General features: G+C 40.3%; 1 protein-coding gene across 1 annotated transcript; it reads left to right on the top strand.

Moving 5' to 3' along the window:
• Positions 1 to 153: 153 nt before the first annotated feature.
• On the top strand, positions 154 to 21,066 carry LOC140236043 (leucine-rich repeat-containing protein 56-like). The gene is made up of 14 exons (XM_072316016.1): positions 154 to 212; positions 4,901 to 5,103; positions 5,729 to 5,895; positions 6,455 to 6,542; positions 7,188 to 7,345; positions 10,157 to 10,239; positions 11,851 to 11,965; positions 14,090 to 14,303; positions 14,763 to 14,915; positions 15,531 to 15,643; positions 16,907 to 17,061; positions 18,115 to 18,389; positions 18,813 to 19,041; positions 20,056 to 21,066. The coding sequence occupies exons 3-14, from the start codon at positions 5,773 to 5,775 to the stop codon at positions 20,243 to 20,245; spliced, it is 1,896 nt and encodes a 631-aa protein (XP_072172117.1). The 5' UTR covers positions 154 to 212; positions 4,901 to 5,103; positions 5,729 to 5,772; the 3' UTR covers positions 20,246 to 21,066.
• Positions 21,067 to 22,008: the final 942 nt, after the last annotated feature.

The following is a 22,008-nucleotide window of genomic DNA, read 5'->3' on the forward strand; positions in this document are numbered from 1 at the left end:
ATCTTTATGACAGGCTGTTGTTGACCATTAAATATTGTACACGTGTATTAAAAAAAAAAATAAAAAAATGTGTAATTAGTGACGTAGAGGGCGACAAATACTTAGTGGAGGCATCGTCATAAAATGTAAAGGTGGCAAACAAACAGTTGCGGATCGCAATCACTGACCGCAATGTCTGTTCAGGAGAGATGAGGAATGTTGATGTTTTTCGAGTAAGTTGATTGACTATTTCTCTCAGTGTTGGAGCATATTTACTCTTAAATAGCCTTTTATAAATGTCATTATACATCATGAATGGATACAAATCTGTCAATATTTCGAGATGTAGTTAATTTGCTGAGTTTTTTCGTCGTTGCTTACCCTTAGCGCGACGATGCCACAATCGCAGTTATGAATGGACACCGTAGTTTGCACGCAAATGTATGGGAAACGGCTTTGAAATCCCTAGCAACGTGACGCTTGTACAATCAATGTAATATTGCAATACTAGATCTAGCTAAATGTAAAATTATGACAGCCAATCTAAAGGGCTTTGCTGCATGTTCTAGGTAGATCTAAAATAGATCTACCTACCGCTGCAGATTAAAAAGAAACTGGAATATGCTATCAAAACAAAGTCAGCTAGCTGTGCTGTGCAAGCTGTGGAAGCACCTGAAATTCTACACACGAACGTTACAGACTAGAAATCTAACGTAGCCCCTAGCGGCCTAAGGCCTAAATGTTACTAACGTTACAGCTACAGCTAACCACTTACAGTTGACAGATTCAAGTCATAAGTCGATGCAAAAGTTACTGGCCCTCAGTGGACAATTTTAAATCTCGGGGCCCCCGGGGGGGTTACACCTTGTAGGCCTATTTGGTAATAGTGTGTGTTTTGTGTTTTTTTTTATTTATACATGCCATATTGTAGTAAAATGTTACAGTAGTTGTTGTCTTGATTGAATAGTAGGGGAAGTGTGGGAGAGTTGAGCCACTTTTTACATTTAGTGATATTGTTCATTAACTATACACAATTTATGGATTATTCGTTCGCTGGTATATACTACAACTATTCAGGCATAATATGATAGCCCAATAAGACACTTAGCACAAACAACTTGGGGGTGACACTTTAACAAAAATATTTTGCAAAATGGCTCAAGTCTCCCTTGATGTGGTGAGAGTTGAGCCACGGGGTTGGGAGAGTTGAGCCACTATGCTATAGGCCCTACATATCATATTAAGAAGTTCAGGCTTATAAAAGAAAATGACTATGGAAACCTATCTAAGGAAAGATGGTATAATGGTAACAGAGAGGGCGGGGCATCTGTTTGACTTACGGGTCATCGGATGGATAATTTGGATGTTGTTGGGGTCCACCTACGATCTCATGATCAGGATCTAGATGCACCCTGATTGGATTTGCGTAAAAAGTCAACTGTTGGTGTTAAGAAGAAGAAACCGCCTGTTGGGCGTCGCCCCTGGCGAGAACACCACATACCTTTCCAATATTCCTCACCTCATCCAATTGGAGACCCATTTCTTTGACCAAAAAATGACACTCATTGAGCCACTTGAAGGGAGGGTTGAGCCACTTGAGGGCTGAGCCATTGGAATACAGGGTTTAGCCATGGCACAACTCTCCCTCGACACGTTGGCACAACTCTCCCCACAGTCGCCATTTAAACTAACCCTCAAAACCTATGAAAGTGACCACACCAAACATGTTGAAATTTGCTGAAAGAAACAAATGATATACAGACTATCTGCTAATCCAACCGATTCGCACTTATCCTTTACCATAGGTGTGAGAGAAAGCCACATATCTGACAAGTGGACATTCACTTTTTGTGACCAAAAATGGTTTTTCTTTGACTATATTGTCATGCTTCGTCCAACGTCGCTGCCTCATACACTGGTATATAGTTAATCATAGGCATGAACAAGAAATGGCAGCAGCTGACTGCTGTCAGTCACTATGAAGATGTGAGGTGGCCTGGATCAACTCTCCCAGTGGCTCAAGTCTCCCACACTTCCCCTATACGAATAATTTATGAGTTGTGAGTGCATAGGGCACGAATACCGCACGAGGCGCGAGATAAGCCACTGGTCTATTCAACAAGGCGCGTAGCGCCGCGTTGAATAGACCAGTGGCGAATCTCGCGCCGAGTGCGGTATTACGTGCCCCAATGCACGAACAAAATCATAAATTATTCGTTTTATACAACACCTTGTCCACAATCACAGTACTGAATTAGTTACCGCCAACTCAGGAAGGCCCAACAATAAATGTAACAATTAGGCCGAGAATTGTAAACCACCCTGTGTACTGCTTTCAAACACTCATGATTCGACCACAACAGTCACAGTAATCACAAACTCCGCAGGGTCTATACCCATTCTACGCTAACGTTAGATCGAGTTTAGGCCTGACTGTTAGGCCGATCTGAGATGTCGGTAGGTCTAGTAGTAGGTCTAGACTTTGTCTATTTCCGAAAATGATAGTTGTATAAAAACACAGAAAAATAATCAAATTACGGTTTCTCAACTTGAATTGAAGTCTTGATTTTGGGATCACTGTGGTCCACGTAGCAGATCAGAGTCAAAAGTAAAAACACAGCAGTAGGTATAAAGGCCGCAATACATGCAACTAGCTAGGTAAAGCAGCTGCGCGTACACGTACACGTACACGTTAACGTTGCAGTACTCCGCGGCGCCTGGTCTGTGAGACTTACCGGCAGCGCAGCGCAGCCGGCCAGCACGTACAATGTAGATTGCTGGCGCTTTGCTGCTGTGAGCCACAGAACTCTGTGAGCGGCCATGCATTAGTAGCCCCCCGCGAAGCCGTGCTATAGTACCTTCGAGCCGTGCAATAGGCCCATGCCAGGGGCCTATTGTATGGCTGTCACTCTCAATGAGTTTGATAGGTATTTTCTATTGAATGTCATGTGACATGTTCTTGGCCAATCACAATGCGACATCATTCTGAGGTGTTGTATAATATTGCCTATAGCCTAGGCCTAGTAAAATGTTAGTTGTTGTCTTGAATAGTATTGCCTTTATTCATCTTCGTGATAGGCTGCAGCATAGCCCTTTGAAGATTATAGAAGAAGAAGAAGAAGAAGAAGAAGAAGAATACAGAAAGTGAAAACAAGCAAAACTCATCTCACCCAGCCGAGTGCATAAAAATAAAATTAGGCCTACTCTCCCCAATATATCCATTTTTACAGTAGGGTTGGTCCTACTACTCGGCAACCGCCTAATTTTAATTTGCCTGATAAGAATATTTAACACTGAAATTCATGTAAAAACTTGACCTACAGCTGTAGGCCTAGCATACTTGCCAACATTTTGAAATCCTGAAGAGGTAGATTTTGCGAGGGAGCGAAGCGACCAAGCCCGAGCGCGCTTTAAGCGCGCGAGGGGGGGGGGGGTGGGGAGGGTGTTGGAGGGGGGTGTCCCCCCTCCCACGATGTGGACTTTTTTTTGTTTTTAAATATCAAAATATGAGATTTGGTGCGTGCTTTTTAACCTTTTTAAAGGGTTCTTGGTATTGATTTAAAAAAAAACATATAATCCGTGTAAATCTATTTTGTAGACTATGCATATAAAAATGAAATCAGACATATTGGTAAATAATTTTTGTAGGCTAAGCATATGTGAAAAAGTAATCAAATATATTGGCAAATAATTAATCCCCTTATAATGTACTTTCTATTGTGGAGCTAGTTTGATGAATAAGACATAATGTTGCCCTCACCAAATCTAAATTAATTGGCAGATGACCTGGCTGTGAGATTCCTGTACGTGGCAGATTTTGCTCTCTTCTGCAGTGTTTGGGAGGGTTTCCATTCGTAGCATTCACTCTTGCAGAACGTGAGCTACGAAAACATTTATGCGTGGTTCTATCGTAGCTACACGTACACGTGTACAGTAAGTCTTGCACGCACGTAGATAATTATGATAGAGACTAGTGCGCCACTGCAGTGTGCATACATGTGTGCATATTAGAAGGCTGAACACGGCGTTTTTGAGGAACGAGTTCCTTGAAATTATTACATGTAGTATTCTAATTACTAGCTTATTTTAGGGAATCAACGCACAATGAAGGATAAATATGACTTCCATTTCATTTTATGGTAGGTTTGCTACAAAATCGGTAGATCAGAAGAGAAAATCGGTAGCCGGTCAAAACCTCTAAAAAGCGGTAGTCTACCGCCCAAAGCGGTAGAGTTGGCAAGTATGCCTACATGTACGTGATTTCCAGAAAATCCAGCACTATCAAATGCTGTTGTTCCCTTTTCAATTCGAAGTTTCAATGCAAGAATATCGCCTTCGAACTTGAGTACCCTCTTTTCAGCTCCCCGTGGCCGTGGTGCCACATCTTTTTTACTTAGTTTGACCGCTATTTTTGTATTGACAATGCACACAAACCGAGTTGTATTTAACACCATGTTGTACAAACCTTTTTAGAAAATGCATTGACATTACATTAGGATTCGGTTAGAATATTCATTCAAAATTTTGTCCTTGATTTAAACCATTAATGAACAGTGAATTTTCGTTTTCCCCACACATGCTCATCAACAGTCAAAACCAATACATTTTTATGTGCTCCGTGCGTGCAGTGCGTACTGAGCATTCTGTGCGCCAAAAACTAGGTGGTCGGTTTCAAGAAGGGTGGTCGATGTTTAGTAGAGTTACCATATACCAGGGCTCGACACTAATGGTGGCCCGGTGGCCCGGTGGCCCGGGCCACCAAAAACGCACGTCGGGCCACCAAATTTCAGAAATGAAGAATTTGGTGGCCTGATCGGGCCACCAAAAAAGGTCGGATGTTTGCCTTTGGGCCACCAAAACATACATGCATTTTACGTGAATGTATTTGTTATTATTTGTGTGTGTGTGTGTGTGTGTTTAGCTGTTTAGCCTGAACCTGACACTTGTCGGATAATGGACAGATCTGGCTGAGTTTGGCCTGGTTCTCCCTGCCGTGTGTGGTGTGGAGGTGGAAGTGGTCCCCTGTGGGTAGTGACTACATGTACCTGTGGGAGTCAAGTTCTGATCACATGGCCCAGTCCTTTCCATGTTTCATCTGATGATCAAGTTTCCTCAACACACAAGGTACACTGCATGTCTTGTCGAATGTAAAATTGGCTGTCCTACCCGTAAAGGTTGACTCTGAGATTATTTTTGTTTTTCTTGCACTCTACTGAGGATACACCACCCATTTGTAAAAATGTGAAATATCTGCATACAGGCCATGGAGAATAAGACATTGAATGTTTAAATTGCAAACTTTGCAAAGGAAGTTGCTGAGGGTTGTTTATTTGTTTGTAGTTATAATGATTATTTTCATCATCATCATCATCATTCTGGATAAACATTATTATTTTACAAGGGATCCTTCAGACTTTTCATACTACTTTTCATTGTGAGCAGGGGAAACAACTGTATTCTGTGTATGAATGTGCAGGAATAAGTTCCTGCCTTTTGATACAGTGTATATGAACAAACAATCACAATGTGTCTCTTTTGAAGAAATGTACTAGTTGTTGTAGTTGAATTAATAATAAAGTTTAATACAGCCTCAGGTGAAATAATGTTTAAACATCTTTGAAATGTAGTAATTAGCTCTGTTAAATGAGGTTGCATTCATGAATTTCATGTCAGACATTGCAGAGAGTCTCACATTTGTACGTACATTTCAAAGACCACTATTTTTCTTTTTCTTGTCTATATCTAATAGTGTCAGTTAAAGAGCAGCAGTGGTGTGTTTCTGTCGGCCCAACCATGGCCCGTGCAGGGGTGCACATAACGGAATACGGAGGGACCCAGGTCAATCCAGAGCCCATCTCAATACCGGAGCCAGAGCACGATGCATTCTTGGAGGATTATATCTCTCCCACCAAACTGGTGAGTCCTAAAATCCATTGCCATTACCTAAAAGGGGTGTCTACAAATATCGAGTCTGGTCTGAGGAAGTAGCACAGTAGATTTTGTATTTCTACGATAGTTGAGGGCTAATTCTCAATCTGACTATTTTGAACACGTGTCTCTAATTCTGCAGGAAATTGGCCAATGAAATTCTGTCCATTTGGAAAGCAGGAGGCCGAAATTCTGTCATACCATAGAATCTTGGTACTTTGTCTATAATTGTTGACTTTGAATTTGCTGAGTATTTTATTTCATTCTTACTTGGATAATTGTATTCTTTGTCATGATTTCTTTGTCATGTATTATGTGTCATTTTATATTCACGTAAAAAAAAAAAAATGCTGAAAAAAAGTGTTTGAATATGAATGTGGCTTTGTATGTTCTGCTGTCCATGTTGGTGAGTATATTAAATAAAAATATACAGAATTTAAGAGTTGGAAGGTCATGAAGAGTCCTTGTTCACTGTTCTTCAAAATAGAAATCAGATAACAGAGCTGATGTTACTCATGATACTGTGTATTGACTCAACTTCTAACAGAGAGCTCTGACTGGGATTGAAGATCTTGAGGACGTCAAATTTCTAGAGATGAAGGTCGATACTTCCGAAACCAGCCTCGGGAACTTTGGTGAGACCCTCATGTATCTGACAAAACAGGCACACATTGCTTTACAAAACTGAATCAGGTGTCTAACATTCATCTAATCTCGATATTTTTCTTTCTTTTTTTTTTTTCTTATTGTCATTAATTGATAATGAACACTCTGGAGAAATCATACCATGACATAGTATGGCATGTATTGTTTGCATGTGTCACATGCATGCCACCCTCATACACACATACATATTTTTTTTTTCTTTTTTCTTTTTTTAATATGCTAGCTTGTCATTCCTGAAATTCCAGTAAACATTTTGGTCCAGAACGTAGAACAAAAAAAAAAAAAAAAATAATAATAATAATGCATATCATACATTGTCATGCTCAATGACAAGCAACTCCTATTTCATGAAGAATAGGTTTCACGTGTTGAAACTCATTTGATGAGAGGCAATGAAGTAAATTCCACAAATATGTTGGCTATTCTATCTTGTTTTCATTCCCTTTTTGTTATGCTGAAAAGGGGCCTTCCTGCCAAACATGTGACTAGTACAAACTGTACCTTCAATGTGCCCACATATTTGCCCTGCTCTGTAATAAAACTCCTGCTTCGTGCTAAACATGAATTCTTTCTCTCCCCCAACCCCCCCCCCCCCTTCCTCCTCGGTGGGATAGGAGCCATGCTGCCCAACCTGAAGCAGCTGAAACTCAACGACAGCCTCATCGCTTCGGTCAGGGACCTGGGCACCGCACTGGACAACCTGACCGTACTGTGGATGGCCAAGTGTTGCCTCTGCGACCTGGACGGTCTCAGCTCCATGTCCGCTCTGAAGGTCAGTGAAAGAACCAACACTCTGAATATATACAGTTTAAGATATTAGCTTTTGAGTGTTTTATATTTGCTGACTCCACACTCTTTGAGAGAACCACTTCAAAGCCATGCAAACAAAAGGAACCTTCATTAAAGGACAAGTTCACCTTCATAAACATAAGAATTGAGAGAATGTAGCAATATTAGTAGAACACATCATTGAAAGTTTGAGGAAAAATCAGACAATCCGTTCAAAAATTATGAATTTTTGAAGTTTTTGTGTAGTCACCGCTGGATGAGAGGACTACTGCAGCATATGATGTCATATGAGTACAACAATATAAGGAAAATATAAAGAGAATTTCAAAAAATTTCATCTTTTGAAAAAAGTACACATTCCCTTGACTCGTTACTGACATATGTTATGGGTAATATTATTCCCCCTGCCTTTGGAAAGAGGCAAGTCAAGTGCTCTGTTATTATGCGACAGAACTGAAAATATGTTGAATTTTCTTTACATTTTCTTTATACTCATGTACGCTGTAGTAGCCTCCTCATCCAGCAGTTCCAACGCAAAAATTGCATCGATTGTCTAATTTTCCCCAAACTTTCACTGATGTGTTCTACTAATATTGCTGCATTTTCTCAATCCTTATGTTTATGAAGGTGAACTTGTCCTTTAAAAGAACATAGAGTAATTTGTTTTTTTCAAAGGGAAGAACCAAGTTGTATGGAAAACATACAAGTGTTTGCCTATAATGCCTCTTCTTTTGTGGCATAATCCACTTCAGAATCTGACAAATTACAGACATCAATGATTTCAAATTTGTCTTTAAATGCATCTTTTTATACAGTCTGAACAAACATGAAGCTTGGTACTGTTGCAGTCATGTATTCTATTTCAGCCTTTCGTGAGTGCATAGCCCCACATTGTGTATGCTATGTGTTATGTGCTCTGAAGGCATTTGTAACTATTTTTTTATTATTATTCAGTGAACACATACTTTCAAGGAAACCAAAATCCATTTTTTACCCCACATCACAAAACCAACAAAAAGTCACACACCCCGACTGAGTTTCTATATTTCTTGAAAAAGCAACTCTTTTACATTTTGTTTGTGTTTTGTTTTGTTGTGGGTTTTTTTCCAGTTTTTCTTGACCTCTTTTTTTTTTTTTTTTTTTGAAGAGTAGTGTTATTACAAATGCAGGTGTGTCTTAGTGACCCTCTTTCATTTCTTAGAAACCCTGCACACAATCTGTAGATACTATAATGTATGCAACTTTTAAAAGAATGATGCTATTGCTTTGAAGGTTAGCACTAGTCATGTATAGAATGTGCTAACAGTAGGTGCAAAATTTCTGCTTAATCTAATAATTCCTTCACATTGGTTGGTATAGCGTTTAACATTTTTTTTTTTTCTTTTGGTCCCATTTATTGGACAGGGCACAGCTTGGTGAAATTAATCACTTGAATAAACTCTGCACTTCAAAGCCTCTTATCTCAGTACACACATTTCTAGAGTGTGTGCTTTCTTTTCTTTATCTAGATAGGGTTCACAGGTAGGAAAGTCCAGTTTATAAAGTTAGACATAATTTTAAAGCTTAGGGTCTGCTCTTTCAGCGTCTGCCCTTAATTAAAAACCCATGTGTGGCATTTTTGGTGGTTTTGTGATGAAGGGTTGCAAATATTGTTGTCCATGATAACGTCATGAAGTGTAGTAGTCTTCTTATCTAGCGATAATGGTACTGAAACTTTAAATATGCATAACTCTTGATTTGAACGTTCACTTTTCCTCAAACATTCACCTCTGTGTTCCGCTAATATTGCTGCTTTCACCCAATCCACATTTATATTGAGGCTTTGGTTTCCTTTAACTCTGTGAGGTTGACAAGCTATTGCAGCGACATATTCTGTGTATCAACTTTGGAGATGAGTCATGGGCAGTCATTACTTGGCATATTCATGAGATCAAGACAACATCTATGCGAATGTAGTTGAAATACATGTGATCTTGCACGATCCTGTTTAAATGATAATAATAATACAGTGCTTATATAGCGCATATCACTTCCGTAGTGTCTGTATGTGCTTGATACTGATGAAGAATAAGAGAAGACAGTTTTATAGCCATCAAGCCTGGGTGTGAATTTATTGTCTTTTCATTATCAAATTTGCAATTCAGAATTTCACTGCACATTTTGGATTGGAGCAAGATTAGATGGAGCTGGTCAAATTCTTCAACTGTGTGCAAAATGAGGAACAGATATTGCACATATTTGCTGATCTAAGGGAATAGGGAATACAATCTTTTTAAATGTGTTACCAATTTAAAAAGGATTAGAAGTTAAAAACTACTTCAACATGTAAAAGCCTATTGAAAATCCTGCAACCTAAGCAAACAGTGGTATTAAAACACAACATTTTTGAATAGACAGACAAGTAATTTTGTATGCCCTGTGAAAACTAGCAATGAAAATTAAGAATATATCATAAAAGGTATGTCACAAAACCACTGACATGTCGTTTCTTAGACTTGATGGCAGCAGTGCTACAAACCAGGTACTTTGTAGTCTACCGAGAGGGAGTTGCAACTTTGTAGTGTGCCTTATGCCGTGACGATACCATTAGGGGATTGTGTCGCATTTGTCTAGTGTTACTACAACTTTTCCTGCAGAAAGCATCATGGGATGATCGCACATGTACAATCTGTGTGCTTCATTTGATGAGTAAGATTAGAACTTGAGCTCCAATTCTTCTTTTACTTTCGGGTGGTGCTATGGCTCCACAAAGCTTGCATTTCCTATATCTTCTTGTCAACGTGCCACTTTGCAGGAACTGTACCTGGCCTACAACGATGTAACTGACATCAGCCCTTGCAGTATGCTGGAGTGTTTACAGTTGTTAGACCTTGAAGGGTGAGTTGTCCAGTTCATTGTTAGCTTGACATATTTTCCCCTGAAATTATGCCTACTTTTTACTGTTTCTTTTTATTCCCCATTTCATTGATTTTCTAGACGCTTTGTGGTATCTTTTTTGCAGCTATGCAGAGTTTCTGATGATGTGTATTTCACTTTTTACTCATTTCTGTCCAAATGTTTGTCCTAATGAAAATTGGAAAAAAAAAAACCCAAAACCCGTAAGGGAATGTCATATTATATTCATGTCTTGAAATGTCTTGAAATAAAATAAGGGGTGGGGTGGGGAGCAGCTCTGATTGGATGTGAATACGTCCTAACACCAGTCCCACTGCTTGGTTAGAAGTAGGTAAATGAAAAGGTCATTACAATCTTCAGAGGGCCGGGCTTTTTTGGCTATGCTCAGACCGGCGGGGGGGGGGGGGTGGATTCCATCCGGGTCCGCCCCCCCCCCCCCAAAAAAAAAAAAAAAAAAAAATCTCGGCCATCGGTGGTGCGATCGCGATGAAATTTTGCATGCGTGAGACCCATGTCATAATCTACAAGATTGTGTCATAAGATTTTTTGAAACAATCAATATCTACGATTTTAATCAATTAATTATGCAAATTAAGGTTAAGATCATATTTTAGCCTAATTAAAAGCATTGATAGTCTAATTTTTGATCTGTAAATCTGTTTTAGCATATTCAACAATTGTAAATCACAAAAACTTCCAAAACTCATTTCAACTGGTATGTATTTTATTGTTTTCAGAATTTCTTACATGTATTTGGTTGTTTTTCAACTTTTGTTTTTCTTTGTTTTTTCATTGGAAATTGTCACTGGCCACTTTTCTACCATAATTAGCACAAAATTAATCAATGAAAGTGATTAATTGTATAAATAATAAGGTTTTTGGGGGCGACATTCTGTTACAAAAATGGGCGTGGCTTCGCAAAAGTATGCGCGGACGTTGCAAATTTGGTCTCAAAAGTTGCGCGAGACTTGAACAAACAAAGTCAAGAAGCCTCGCAACGAGGCCTTTTCGCGTTACAGAATTATAGCGCGAAACGTCGAGGGGGGGGGGCGGATTCTGCCCCCCCCCCCCCCCCGGCCTTTTTAGGGTTAAGTGACCCCCACAGTCCTTGAATGATTTTGAAATATCTTCTGTTGCTGCTATGAGTAATGACTTGGGGTGAGGAATGGGATGGCGTGGGGACTGTGACTCCACTGAAAACATAGGAGAGAAATCCTGTGATGTTTATAAAAGTTGACACTCCAGCCTTATATACACTCAACCCGTTTTCGTCGAGGATGATAGTACCAAGAATATTATGGTCTTTCAATAGTTACTCAGGGTAGCTATCTGTCTTGTTCTTCCAGACGGCCCTGCAATTATTTTTACCCCCAGGATTGCTCAGTACCCATTTACACACCTGGAACAGGAGGGACATAGTTCACAAATGTTTGTCCGAGGATAAATTCACCAGGTGGAAATAAAGCCCCAGACCTTTTTGTTTACAATCCAGAGGCTAATCTGCTGTTTAACAGCGCCACCAGACAACCTCATTGTGCATGCAGGGCTAAGAGAACAGAATAGGAATGTTATATCTCCTCTTTCCTCCCCTAGCAACAACATCGATGATGTTGCCCAGGTCGAGTTCCTGGGCCTCTGCAGCAAGCTGCGGGCCCTGACCCTGGAGGGTAACCCAGTCTGTCTGGCACCTAGCAAGGACTGCGACCAGGTAAGGGCTTACAGGTTCTTCTCACTCCCCATTAACCCGTTGAGGACGAGTCCCGAGTATACTTGGGCAGGCGTCTATGGGAAATGCGTGTTGTAGCAAAATCAGTCCGTCCTCAACGGGTTAATCATGTGTCTTTTGACAGGTTTGAGGTTCAAGGCCCCACTCGTGTCCAGTGTGCCATTTGGCACGGGCTCGCAGAGCTGTTGCACTGACCATAGTGATATGTGGATGTTTACCTGCCACATCAGCATGCATATAAGTTATACATGTGCATGTATGCACCACTATTGGTGTTTATCAAAAGCAAACAAACAGACAAACAAACACCTGCTGTGTGTCACCTACAATGTTCGCTGATCCCTCCTCTGCAATGCTGATGGATTTTTTGAGGTCAGATTCTCCAATGGAGAATGAATGAAAAAAGCAAATAAATTGGAAACCTTACCCAGAAAGAGAACAGTCTTTCTGAAGCATGTCAAATATAACACATAGAGGGTGCTACATAACTTTTTTTTTTTTTTCAATCACTTGCCCCATCAGGCAAGCAAATTTTCAGATTGTTGCACAACACTTACCTGAACATGAATTTTTTTGCCTGCAAGGATAGTTCAATGATATGAGAAAATTATATTGAAAGTTACTTATAAGTCAAGGGCTTGATAAAACACATGATCCTTTGAATCAACAGCACATGTACATGTACACATGCTTAAACACATGGGAGCAAAAAATTTGATTCGATCGAGTGTGGTGTTGCATTGCATTTGGATCTCTTCACGCAAGTGTTAAAACGTTACTGAATGAAATGAAAGATCACAAAACAGTCATTATCTTTGGCCTTTTGTATGGTTTGACCTCATCAGATTGAAGGGAAAAAAGTGAAAAAAAAAGTTGGCTTCAAAACCTTTTGCTTGGCCAAATTTGGCAAGCATTTTTCACATTGTTCCAAAACACTTGCCTGACTCTGATTTTCACTTGCCCCAGACAATTGGGCAAGCTGCGCTTTATATGTAGCACCTTGTATATACATGCCTCATCCAAGCATTGTATAACATTGACATAAAAATGAATGCAGAAAAAGAAGAAACTCACCTCCTTTAATGTACTCATCATCTTTGTTAAAGGCTCTCGATATGAAAAAAAGAAGAAGAAATCCATTAATTTGCAAACTTCCAGTCCACGTGAAATTAAAGTCAGAACAGGGCAAAAACACTCCTCTACCGTGACTTAAATCCCCAAAGGATAACACTGTCCTCATGCTCATAAATACTCTGTCTGCATCAAATACTGGACATCAGCAGATAACCGATGCCAGTCCTTGGTGAACCATATTTCAATTGGAAAATGAGCACCGTTCTCATTATCATTAATGATGGCAATTATCCTATTTCATTAATGTACATTCCTGTGTTTTAGATGACATCATTTGGTTGTTTAATGATAGCAATTATCCTATCTTGTTAATGTGCATTCCTGTGTGTTAGAGTAAATACATTGGTTTGTGCCTTCCTCTCTGTATTCACAGTATATGTTTTGTTTTGTGTTTTAAATAACAAGAGTAATATTGTTTCATAAATCTTTACATAAGTTCGTCATCATCCCCCTGTCAGTATGACACACTTTCATTTTTTACTACTACTGCTACTACAAGTACTATACTACTTTAAATACTACTACTAGTACTACTACTACTACTACTACTACTACTACTACTTCTGCTGCTATTAGTACTAGTATTACTATTATTACTATTACTACTTCTGCTGTAGCTACTACTACTATTACTATACTGCTACTACTACTACTAACTACTACTACTACAACTACTTCTGCTGCTACTACTACTTACTACTAATACTACTACTACTACTACTTCTACTACTACTACCACTACTACTACTACTACTACTACTACTACTACTACTACTACTACTACTACTACTACTACTACTACTACTTCTACTACTACTACTACTACGTTGTACTACTACTGTTGATGATGAAAATAGATAGCAAAGGTCATGATTTCAGAAGTAGTAGGGCTCATTCAATATACCCTCCTGTTATTCTACATGTACCTGCCAGTCATCCCAGTGTTACTGACCAATAAACCTTTCTATCCAGGATAAGAGTGGGCCATACAATTACCGGGCTTCCGTCTGGAAGGCGGTACCACAGCTGCAGATGCTCGACGATGAGGTGCTCGACCACGCGTCAACATCGACGTCAAGCCTGCGTCCTAAGGCCCTCAACCTCAGCACCGACTGGCTGATTGTCAACAACTCCATCAAGGATTCGCTCGGTTCGGTGGAGAGCGTGAACTCGGATGACAGTGGGGGTGAGTCGCAGGCTGCCAGATATTTGTTGAAGTGAGCTTGTAGCCATGTAAATTCAATTGATTGTAATGATTGACTGATTTTATTTCTGTGCTTCTTTTGCGTACATATCAATATAACTCAAAGTCAATTGAAGAAAGAATATTGTTTAGATCTAATAGTTGAAGCAGGTATACAAGTGGTTAGCTAAAATGTACAACATTATTCCATGATAACACGAAGTAAAGATGAGCAGGTGTTAAGTTATGCATATTCAATTTTTAGAATTACCTATGTATACCTGCCATTCCAAAGACTATACTTTAGTATCTTGAAGTAGCTTGATTTTGAATATCCTACTGCTCTTGAGACGAGTTCTTCAAGCATCCAAATTTAAAGGACTACATGTTATAACAAATAGAATAGTGGATTCATGACAAGTTATTATCATAAGTAATTCTATTATTTCTTGAAAATGGAAGGTCCAAGGCCAAAAACGGCAGCAAGGCCAGGATCAGCCTCGGGCAGAAGACCAAGTTCTGGTAGTCGACGACCAGGGTCCAGCTGGGGAAATCGTCCAGGGACGTCGGCAGGTGCGAGGCCGATGACGGCGGCAGAACGGCCAGACACAGGGGGTAAGGAAACTTCTCTTTTCATTCCAGTCTTTCAGCTTGGACAATGAGGGCACTGTAGGAGGGACAAGCTACATTTTCCCCCCATTAGTTTGTCTTTGTCTCCCCACTTTGGGGAAAGATAAAAGCCCAACAACCATCTATGTTGCTCATGCTCAGCAAACGCCATGAATCTCACATGTCATATTTTACTGCGTTACATCACATTACTTATTTTATCAGACAGTAAATGCAGAGTTTGAGGATCTGTAGAATGGCAGACTTTGCAGTATCGGTGCTCTCAACAGCCATCGTTAGCTCTACAACGGTTGCAATGTCTGTTGCTGTGAATTGGTAACACATTGCATCATACACCACAGATTTACAAGAATCCAGTAATTCAGTGCAGAGATGCTGTGATATTGACTTGACGGGTGTTTCATAAAGCTGTTCTTAAAGCTACGAACGACTTAAGGACGACTGGTGATTAGTTCTTGTGCTGAATTATTGAAATTCTGATAAGTATAGCACATCAGAACGTGTTCCAGTCGTTCTTAAGTCGTTCGTAACTTTAAGAACAGCTATATGAAACACCCCCTTGGTATAAGTTGTGTGGTTGGTTGCTCTTCATCTATTCAGGATCCGACATCAATGCAGACAATGACGACACCAGCGGCTTGACACACGGCAGCCATGGAGTCATCTGTGGTAACCCCGTCAAGGCACTCAGGAACCGCCGCAAGAACAACAAGGTAACAGGCAGTTGTAGCAGTTTGTTGCCATATCGAGTGCTCGGTAGTCGCTGTGGAATAATTTTCCTGGTATCGTACCACAAAGCCATTTGCTTTTTATTTTGAATGTGACTGCTGTCTAAAAGTCATTGATGTAGCAATTACAAAACATAAGATTGTAAACCATTTCTTCAAAATATTTTTCTCGACAAAAATTTTCAGTACAATTTTGACCAAGGAAGTTATTCCCTATTCGTTCTTTTCATTAAAGTAATGAAAGGTTACTACAATGTCTGTTGGCAGCACTATTCTATACCCAATTAAGATCAAGAAATCACCATTGGTTACCACTAACCCTAACGACGTTCCGCGCGATGTATCGCTAACGTGAAAAGCTATCGCCGCGACGTTTCATGACTATTTTTCTTTCGAGTCTCCCACATTTTTTGACACCAAATTTGAGATGCCCGGGCGCGCGGTTCCGAAATATGTACGTGCATGTCAGACCAAAAATTGCTCAAAAATGTGAATTTGTGTACAATTTCAATGCAAACTGTGCCTACACGCAAATTTCATAAAAGTATGATTATTTTAGGGTTTTATTAATTAAAATCAATCAATGACATATTTTCTTATTCGGAACAATGTCACGGACAAGTTTCATTGAAGAAACAATGAAAAACATAAAGTCGGAAACACAAAGAAATGCCTAAGAAATTCAAAAAACAATAAAATATTTAAGAAATTTTTTCTGATGGCACAATTTTTTAACTCTTATATTTGCTCAAGACACAAAAAAGAATATTTACGCAAAAAATGTGCCCATTTTGAGCTTTATTTAGTGATTTATACCAAATTGTCTGATTTCATGCATCATTATGCATAAATTAGCATAATTTAGCATAAATGACAATTTAAAAAAAATTCAACTTCATGGTTCTTTAGTTTACGTCATAGGCAATGTGTGTGCCAATTTTCGACGCAACCGCGCAGTCGACGGCCGAGATCTGGAGGGGGGCCTTCCAGGCCCCCGGCTCTGTGATCTACCTAAATAGCCCGGCCTAGTTAGGGTTAATACAGGTTACAATTAATTTTAAAATTACTACTGAGGAAGAATTTGAGGTGTCTTCATCATCATCACACATCGCCTCCCTCTACCTCACATCACCTTCCTTGGATTTTTATCGTTTGGTAGAAACATACTCATTGTCATTTTCAATATGTCTCATTCCCCCCCCCCAAAAAAAAAAAAAAAAAAAAAAAAAAAACCCTCTCTAACTCCAGAACCCCATGGTTCCCCAGAGCACCACCCTCTTCATGCTCCTACAGCACCGGCCGGAGCACACCTACGACATGCCAGAGGAGGACGACCCGGACGACGGCAAATCCAAGGAGGACATCTTTGCCGACCTTCGAACCTGGAAGGCAGAGCATGAGAGGTAGGTAACAATCCTGGTAGAAAGCACCCTAACATTCCTTTCTTCTCTCTCCCCCCCCCCCCCCCCTTCCTTGGCATCATTACTTAAGGAAGCACACCTTTTGTATGATAATGGTAGTTTGAGTTTCTTTTTCCCTGAGATATGTAATTTTATGTGATTAAAAAGATAGATGAATAGATTGATAGATACATAGGTAGATGGATAGATAAATACATACATCGTAGATAGATAGATAGATAGATACAATTGTAGATAGATGAATAGCTAGAAAAACAGATAGGTAGGTAGGTAGATAAATCGTAAGATAGATAGATAGGTAGGCAGATAGATAGATAGATTTATAGTAGATTATTTTGAATTCATTCTAGATTGAATTTTGATGCCCCAACTGTTGACTGAAGCTTGTTGCAATTGCTGTATATCAGAATAAGGCATTTCTTATTCCAAGACAATAAGGATAAAGTGCCTGACATCAGGCACAACTGGTGCAGCAAAGAGTCTTGAACCACGAACATTGTCATTGATAGTCCGTTATTTTACCCACTGTGCCACAACAGCTCCTAATGAATAAGAACCAAAGTGGAAACTAACATCCCAAGGGATTAGAAAGCTATAAAGTGATAATCACCACTAAGCCGAGCTTCATGATTAGTACCAAGACGCGACTGATGCCAGGAAAATAGAGATGCCTTTGATAGTGCGCTTGGTAAGATCTGAATGAAATGTCATGGTCAATAGGTAAGATGTCAAGGGCCATTGGGAAGAGGTGCTGTAAAACCAGAAATTTTCATGTGCATGAAATGTTTGCAAATTTCATGATGAGCCAAGATTCACGAAATCAGAATGCATGTGAAAGTTCTTGTTTACACTATATTATTCTTTGAATGATGGTGGCAATTCACAAAGATTTCATGCCATGAAAAAGGCTGTCGGCTCCAATTCCTGAGAATTGCATGCCATGAATATTTCTGGATTTACAGTAAACTATCAGTTCATTGCCAAGAGACAAACTTATGAATTTATCTCTTCCTGTGAACACATCCTTTTTGCTAGACGAGTCGAGAGTCGTCTCAAAGACCTAGAACCCCAAGTACTGACCATCACTCACAGCGATGAGGAGGAAGGAACTAACAATGACAATCTGCCGGGATCGTCTGGCCAGAGGCACAAGAATGACGATTTTGATGTCGACGATGATGATGAGGATGTAGACATTGGGGTGTACATCCCGCCCACGCCCACTGAGTCGCCAGTGGAGGAGAGGATGCCTACTCCGCCGCGGGCACCCAAGTCGCCAGTCAAGGGACCCGTTCGGCCCAAAACGTCAAGTGAGTAACAACAGTTAATTCAGATTCACCTTGTCGCAGTGGATTTAGACAACTCTGGATATGAAGCCATGACCCTGTCTGCTTTAAAAGCAGCTTTGAAGTGCAATTTGGCAGAAAATTTACATTGACTTTGAGTGAATTGAGGTACAATGCTGTAGAAGGTAAATAAAAAGTGGACAAATATGACTTTCCTATGTTTTCACTGAATATTGCAATAGGCTGCCACCGAACACACAGAGTAGATGAAGGATCTTACAACTATCTAATCATTTTAAAAATGAAAATATGATACAGATCAAGTTTTGGGCAATGATTCAGGATCTCTAGCCCCATTTTTCCTTAAAAGTTATTGCTAGTGTAGTGAAACACAAAACAAACACACACAAAGTTAAGGATACGAATGTTCTTTCTGCACACTTGCAGTTGGCGACTACAGGGTGCGGCGATTCCGCCAGCGGTCATTCGATGAGTCCACCCCAGTCGACCTACTCCCCTCAAGGCCGCCCTCCATGGAGGAACGGTCATCGTCGCTGGACGACTCAGGCCACATCAGTCCGGGGGCCTTCCGGGCCACCTTCAGTAACTCACCCGTCCTGGCCCGACTGGAAGACCGGCCCTACTCGGGCCCAGCGGCCACCATGAGGACAATGCAGTAAGGAGATTTCTATTAATCCCTGTGCCGTTAAGGTGGTCCATCCCTTTTGCATTCCTTCCCAAATAGCACAGAACATGATATATTCCACCAGAATGACAAGATTATTGTAAAGCTATAACACTTCTGTGATATTTGAAGGTTATTAGCCGTTAAAATTCAAATAATGCACCAAACGCTCACCGTAATGTATTCTGTGTACTAAGCACAGCTGCATACACTAATCCTCATGTGGTTGTAATATGATACTTATACTTCGAACAAAAGATATGCATGTTAAAGCTGTGAGAAAAGAAGCGTTCACTAGCTTCTCTTACTTTGTTATTGATGGCACACACCACTTACATGAACTACATGTGCAACTAAGTGCATCACACAGGTCTGTAAAACTAGACTAGTAGTTTAGATTTGTAATTTTTTCGTAGTATGAAAAGATTATTCAAATCTTAACTGTCAATTTAACTAATTAACAAATAAAGACTGTCTTGAGTTCAAAACTTACAGGAGGTTTCCAAATAGTGTTTTCTTCAATACCCAAGTGTTCTCACCAATTTTTCAAAAATTTGCATGCAAAAAGGATTGGCTGTCTTTACTTTATGATGGCAAATGTTGCTGGATTGTACTCTGCTCTATGTACTTCAACTCTCCGATTATCGGGCACCAACTGAAATTTTGTGCTTCTCATAGCCATATAGATAGTTATCTTATTGAATTTTCTACATGTACAGTCAATCTTGCCTAAGTCAAATCTATTTAGACTGAAGAAATAGTTTGGAATGAGAGAAAATTCAACTTATTAGGGATTAAACTCAATAGAATATAAGGAAAAGAGGACTTGAAAATACCTTCGACTTGTGCGAGGTTGACTGTAGCAAGGTTGACTGTATTACATTAACTCGTATTTCCTCAAATGATGTATTGAGGTTAAATGGCATGCACTTTTTAGCATTTGTCAGTGAAATTGTAAGTACTCACTCTTCCATTTGCTTTTCTTGTGTCCTCCTGCCTCTGCAGTGCCGAGCTGGCCGTCGACAAGAACTCGCCAAAGTCCATCGACCCCCACAGGCCGATCATCCGCTCCTCCATCCACACCCCACCCAACAGGTTCATGGGATTGATCTCACGGCCGGTGACGGCCAAGGCGGCGCTCCAGCGAAACGCACTGCCACCCAGAACTAAGAAGAACATGTCACCAAGCATGTGAATGATGTTCTCATTGCATGTGAATTTTTTTGGGGGAAGGAAAAGAATTCATTGCTCTTTTAAAGCTAAGAAAGGAAAATGTTTATTGTGTGAAAAGAGCTTCTATCAGACCATGTGATGTTACTCTGACAATTTCATCATCTACAGAGCTGTCACCTGAAATCTTTGATATTGTCGTTCCCTGACTGGAGAATGTAAAGGCACTCCTGATTTGGAAATAACCTTTTGCCCTTTGTGATGCGTGCTACACACAGTCTTCTCCCTCGCCAGTCCTTGGAATCTCCCCGAGTTTGATGTGCGAATGTTTGGCAGCTCTGCATCTCTTCTCTTCATGAAATAGGAGATCTCCCGATTGTGTAGTGAGATGGACACCTCAGGACCGGAAGCAAAGATGCACTCTCTGGTCTTGGAAGACTGGGTGACATAAAGGCAGGGGCTTCTTCTCCTTCTCCGACTGTCGTGGCCTCTTCAAAAAGGCATGCCATAGTGTCAGGGCGACCTCAGAGAGTGGGCTGTACGACGAGTGGATTTTAGCGGTGGAAGATGTTTGATGTGTGAGAATTCTCATTCTGGAGTGAGAGTCATGCTGCCGCCTTCATTCCATCGCCCTCGTCATCCAAGCATGTGACAATCGTCTCTTCTTCAGATGTCATCGCATTGTTGAAGTTAATCGATGGACCCCCCTTTCTTATTGGATTAAAGCACTCTGCTACAACAGTGATCTGCAGTGACCAAAATTACTGTCAGTAGCAGCAGCCTGGCAACAAGCAATAATCTGCGAGCATCTTGTTAGTTTTTACTGTAATTTCTGCCATAAATTATCACTTAAATGATTATTGCAAATCTCACAGAATTGGGGCATCTAAGATGCCTTGATTGTACATTGTAGTATCATCAACAATTGGGATCAGATGCAAAATGTGGTTACCACAGCAACCACAGCCGATCGGCTGCTAGTGTTGAAGTTGTTGCCATGGCGCTTCCATCTGTGTTTGCTCTGATCGACATCAACATCATGGTATCATATGTAGTTAAGAGTAAGAAAGGGAGGAGGGGAGGATGTGGTTAGTTATCTTTCTTTCTGAAAACCACCTTCAACAGAAATTCAAGCCTGCTCCAGATCTACAAGTTGTAGCTTTCAAATGTTAAGTTTAACCCGTTCAGGAGGAATCCCAAGTATGCTCGGGCTATGGGAAATGCATGCTGTAGCAAAATCAGCCTGTCCTCAACGGGTTAGGGGCCATTATCTCCTTTCCCCACCCGTTGGACATACAGCGCGGCAAAATTGTGCAAAGAGAGAGAGAGAGAGAGAGAGAGATGGGAGAGGAAGCATTTTTTGTGTTTAAAGGCCATTGAGCTACCTGTCAGTGTGTAAGATGCTGTTAGCCTGTGCAGGCAGTAGACAATTTATCTCTCATTTGCATTTTATGTATAGTCCGTCCAGTGAATGGTGATATGTGGAGCCAATTCTTGAGTAGCAACTACAGAGGGCAGTGTGTAAAGCTGCTTGGTCGTTGTTACTGGTTTGTAGATTATCCTCTATTCTTTTCATGTTTTCATAGTCATGAATAGTGCATGAGGTACACATGTACACATGTACCAAGACAGATAGCTGTCAAACAGTGTGTGTTGAATTCAACCCAAGCTTTAAATAGTGTGAATTAAGTGGTTGCAGAGAAATTGATAGAAGACATCAGGGAAGTGCGAGGAAAAATTGGACAATCTGTTCAAAATTTATGAATTCTTAAAGTTCTGATTAAATTC

This window comes from Diadema setosum, chromosome 12, assembly GCF_964275005.1.
Source record: "Diadema setosum chromosome 12, eeDiaSeto1, whole genome shotgun sequence".
Taxonomy (NCBI): Eukaryota; Metazoa; Echinodermata; class Echinoidea; order Diadematoida; family Diadematidae; genus Diadema; species Diadema setosum.

Bases quoted from the DNA above. Each gene is read 5' to 3' on its own strand.
- LOC140236043 (XM_072316016.1), top strand. From the start codon at position 5,773: ATGGCCCGTGCAGGGGTGCACATAACGGAATACGGAGGGACCCAGGTC. The intron at 5,896-6,454 runs GTGAGTCCTAAA...AACTTCTAACAG, and splicing joins ATATCTCTCCCACCAAACTG to AGAGCTCTGACTGGGATTGA. The intron at 6,543-7,187 runs GTGAGACCCTCA...TCGGTGGGATAG, and splicing joins AACCAGCCTCGGGAACTTTG to GAGCCATGCTGCCCAACCTG.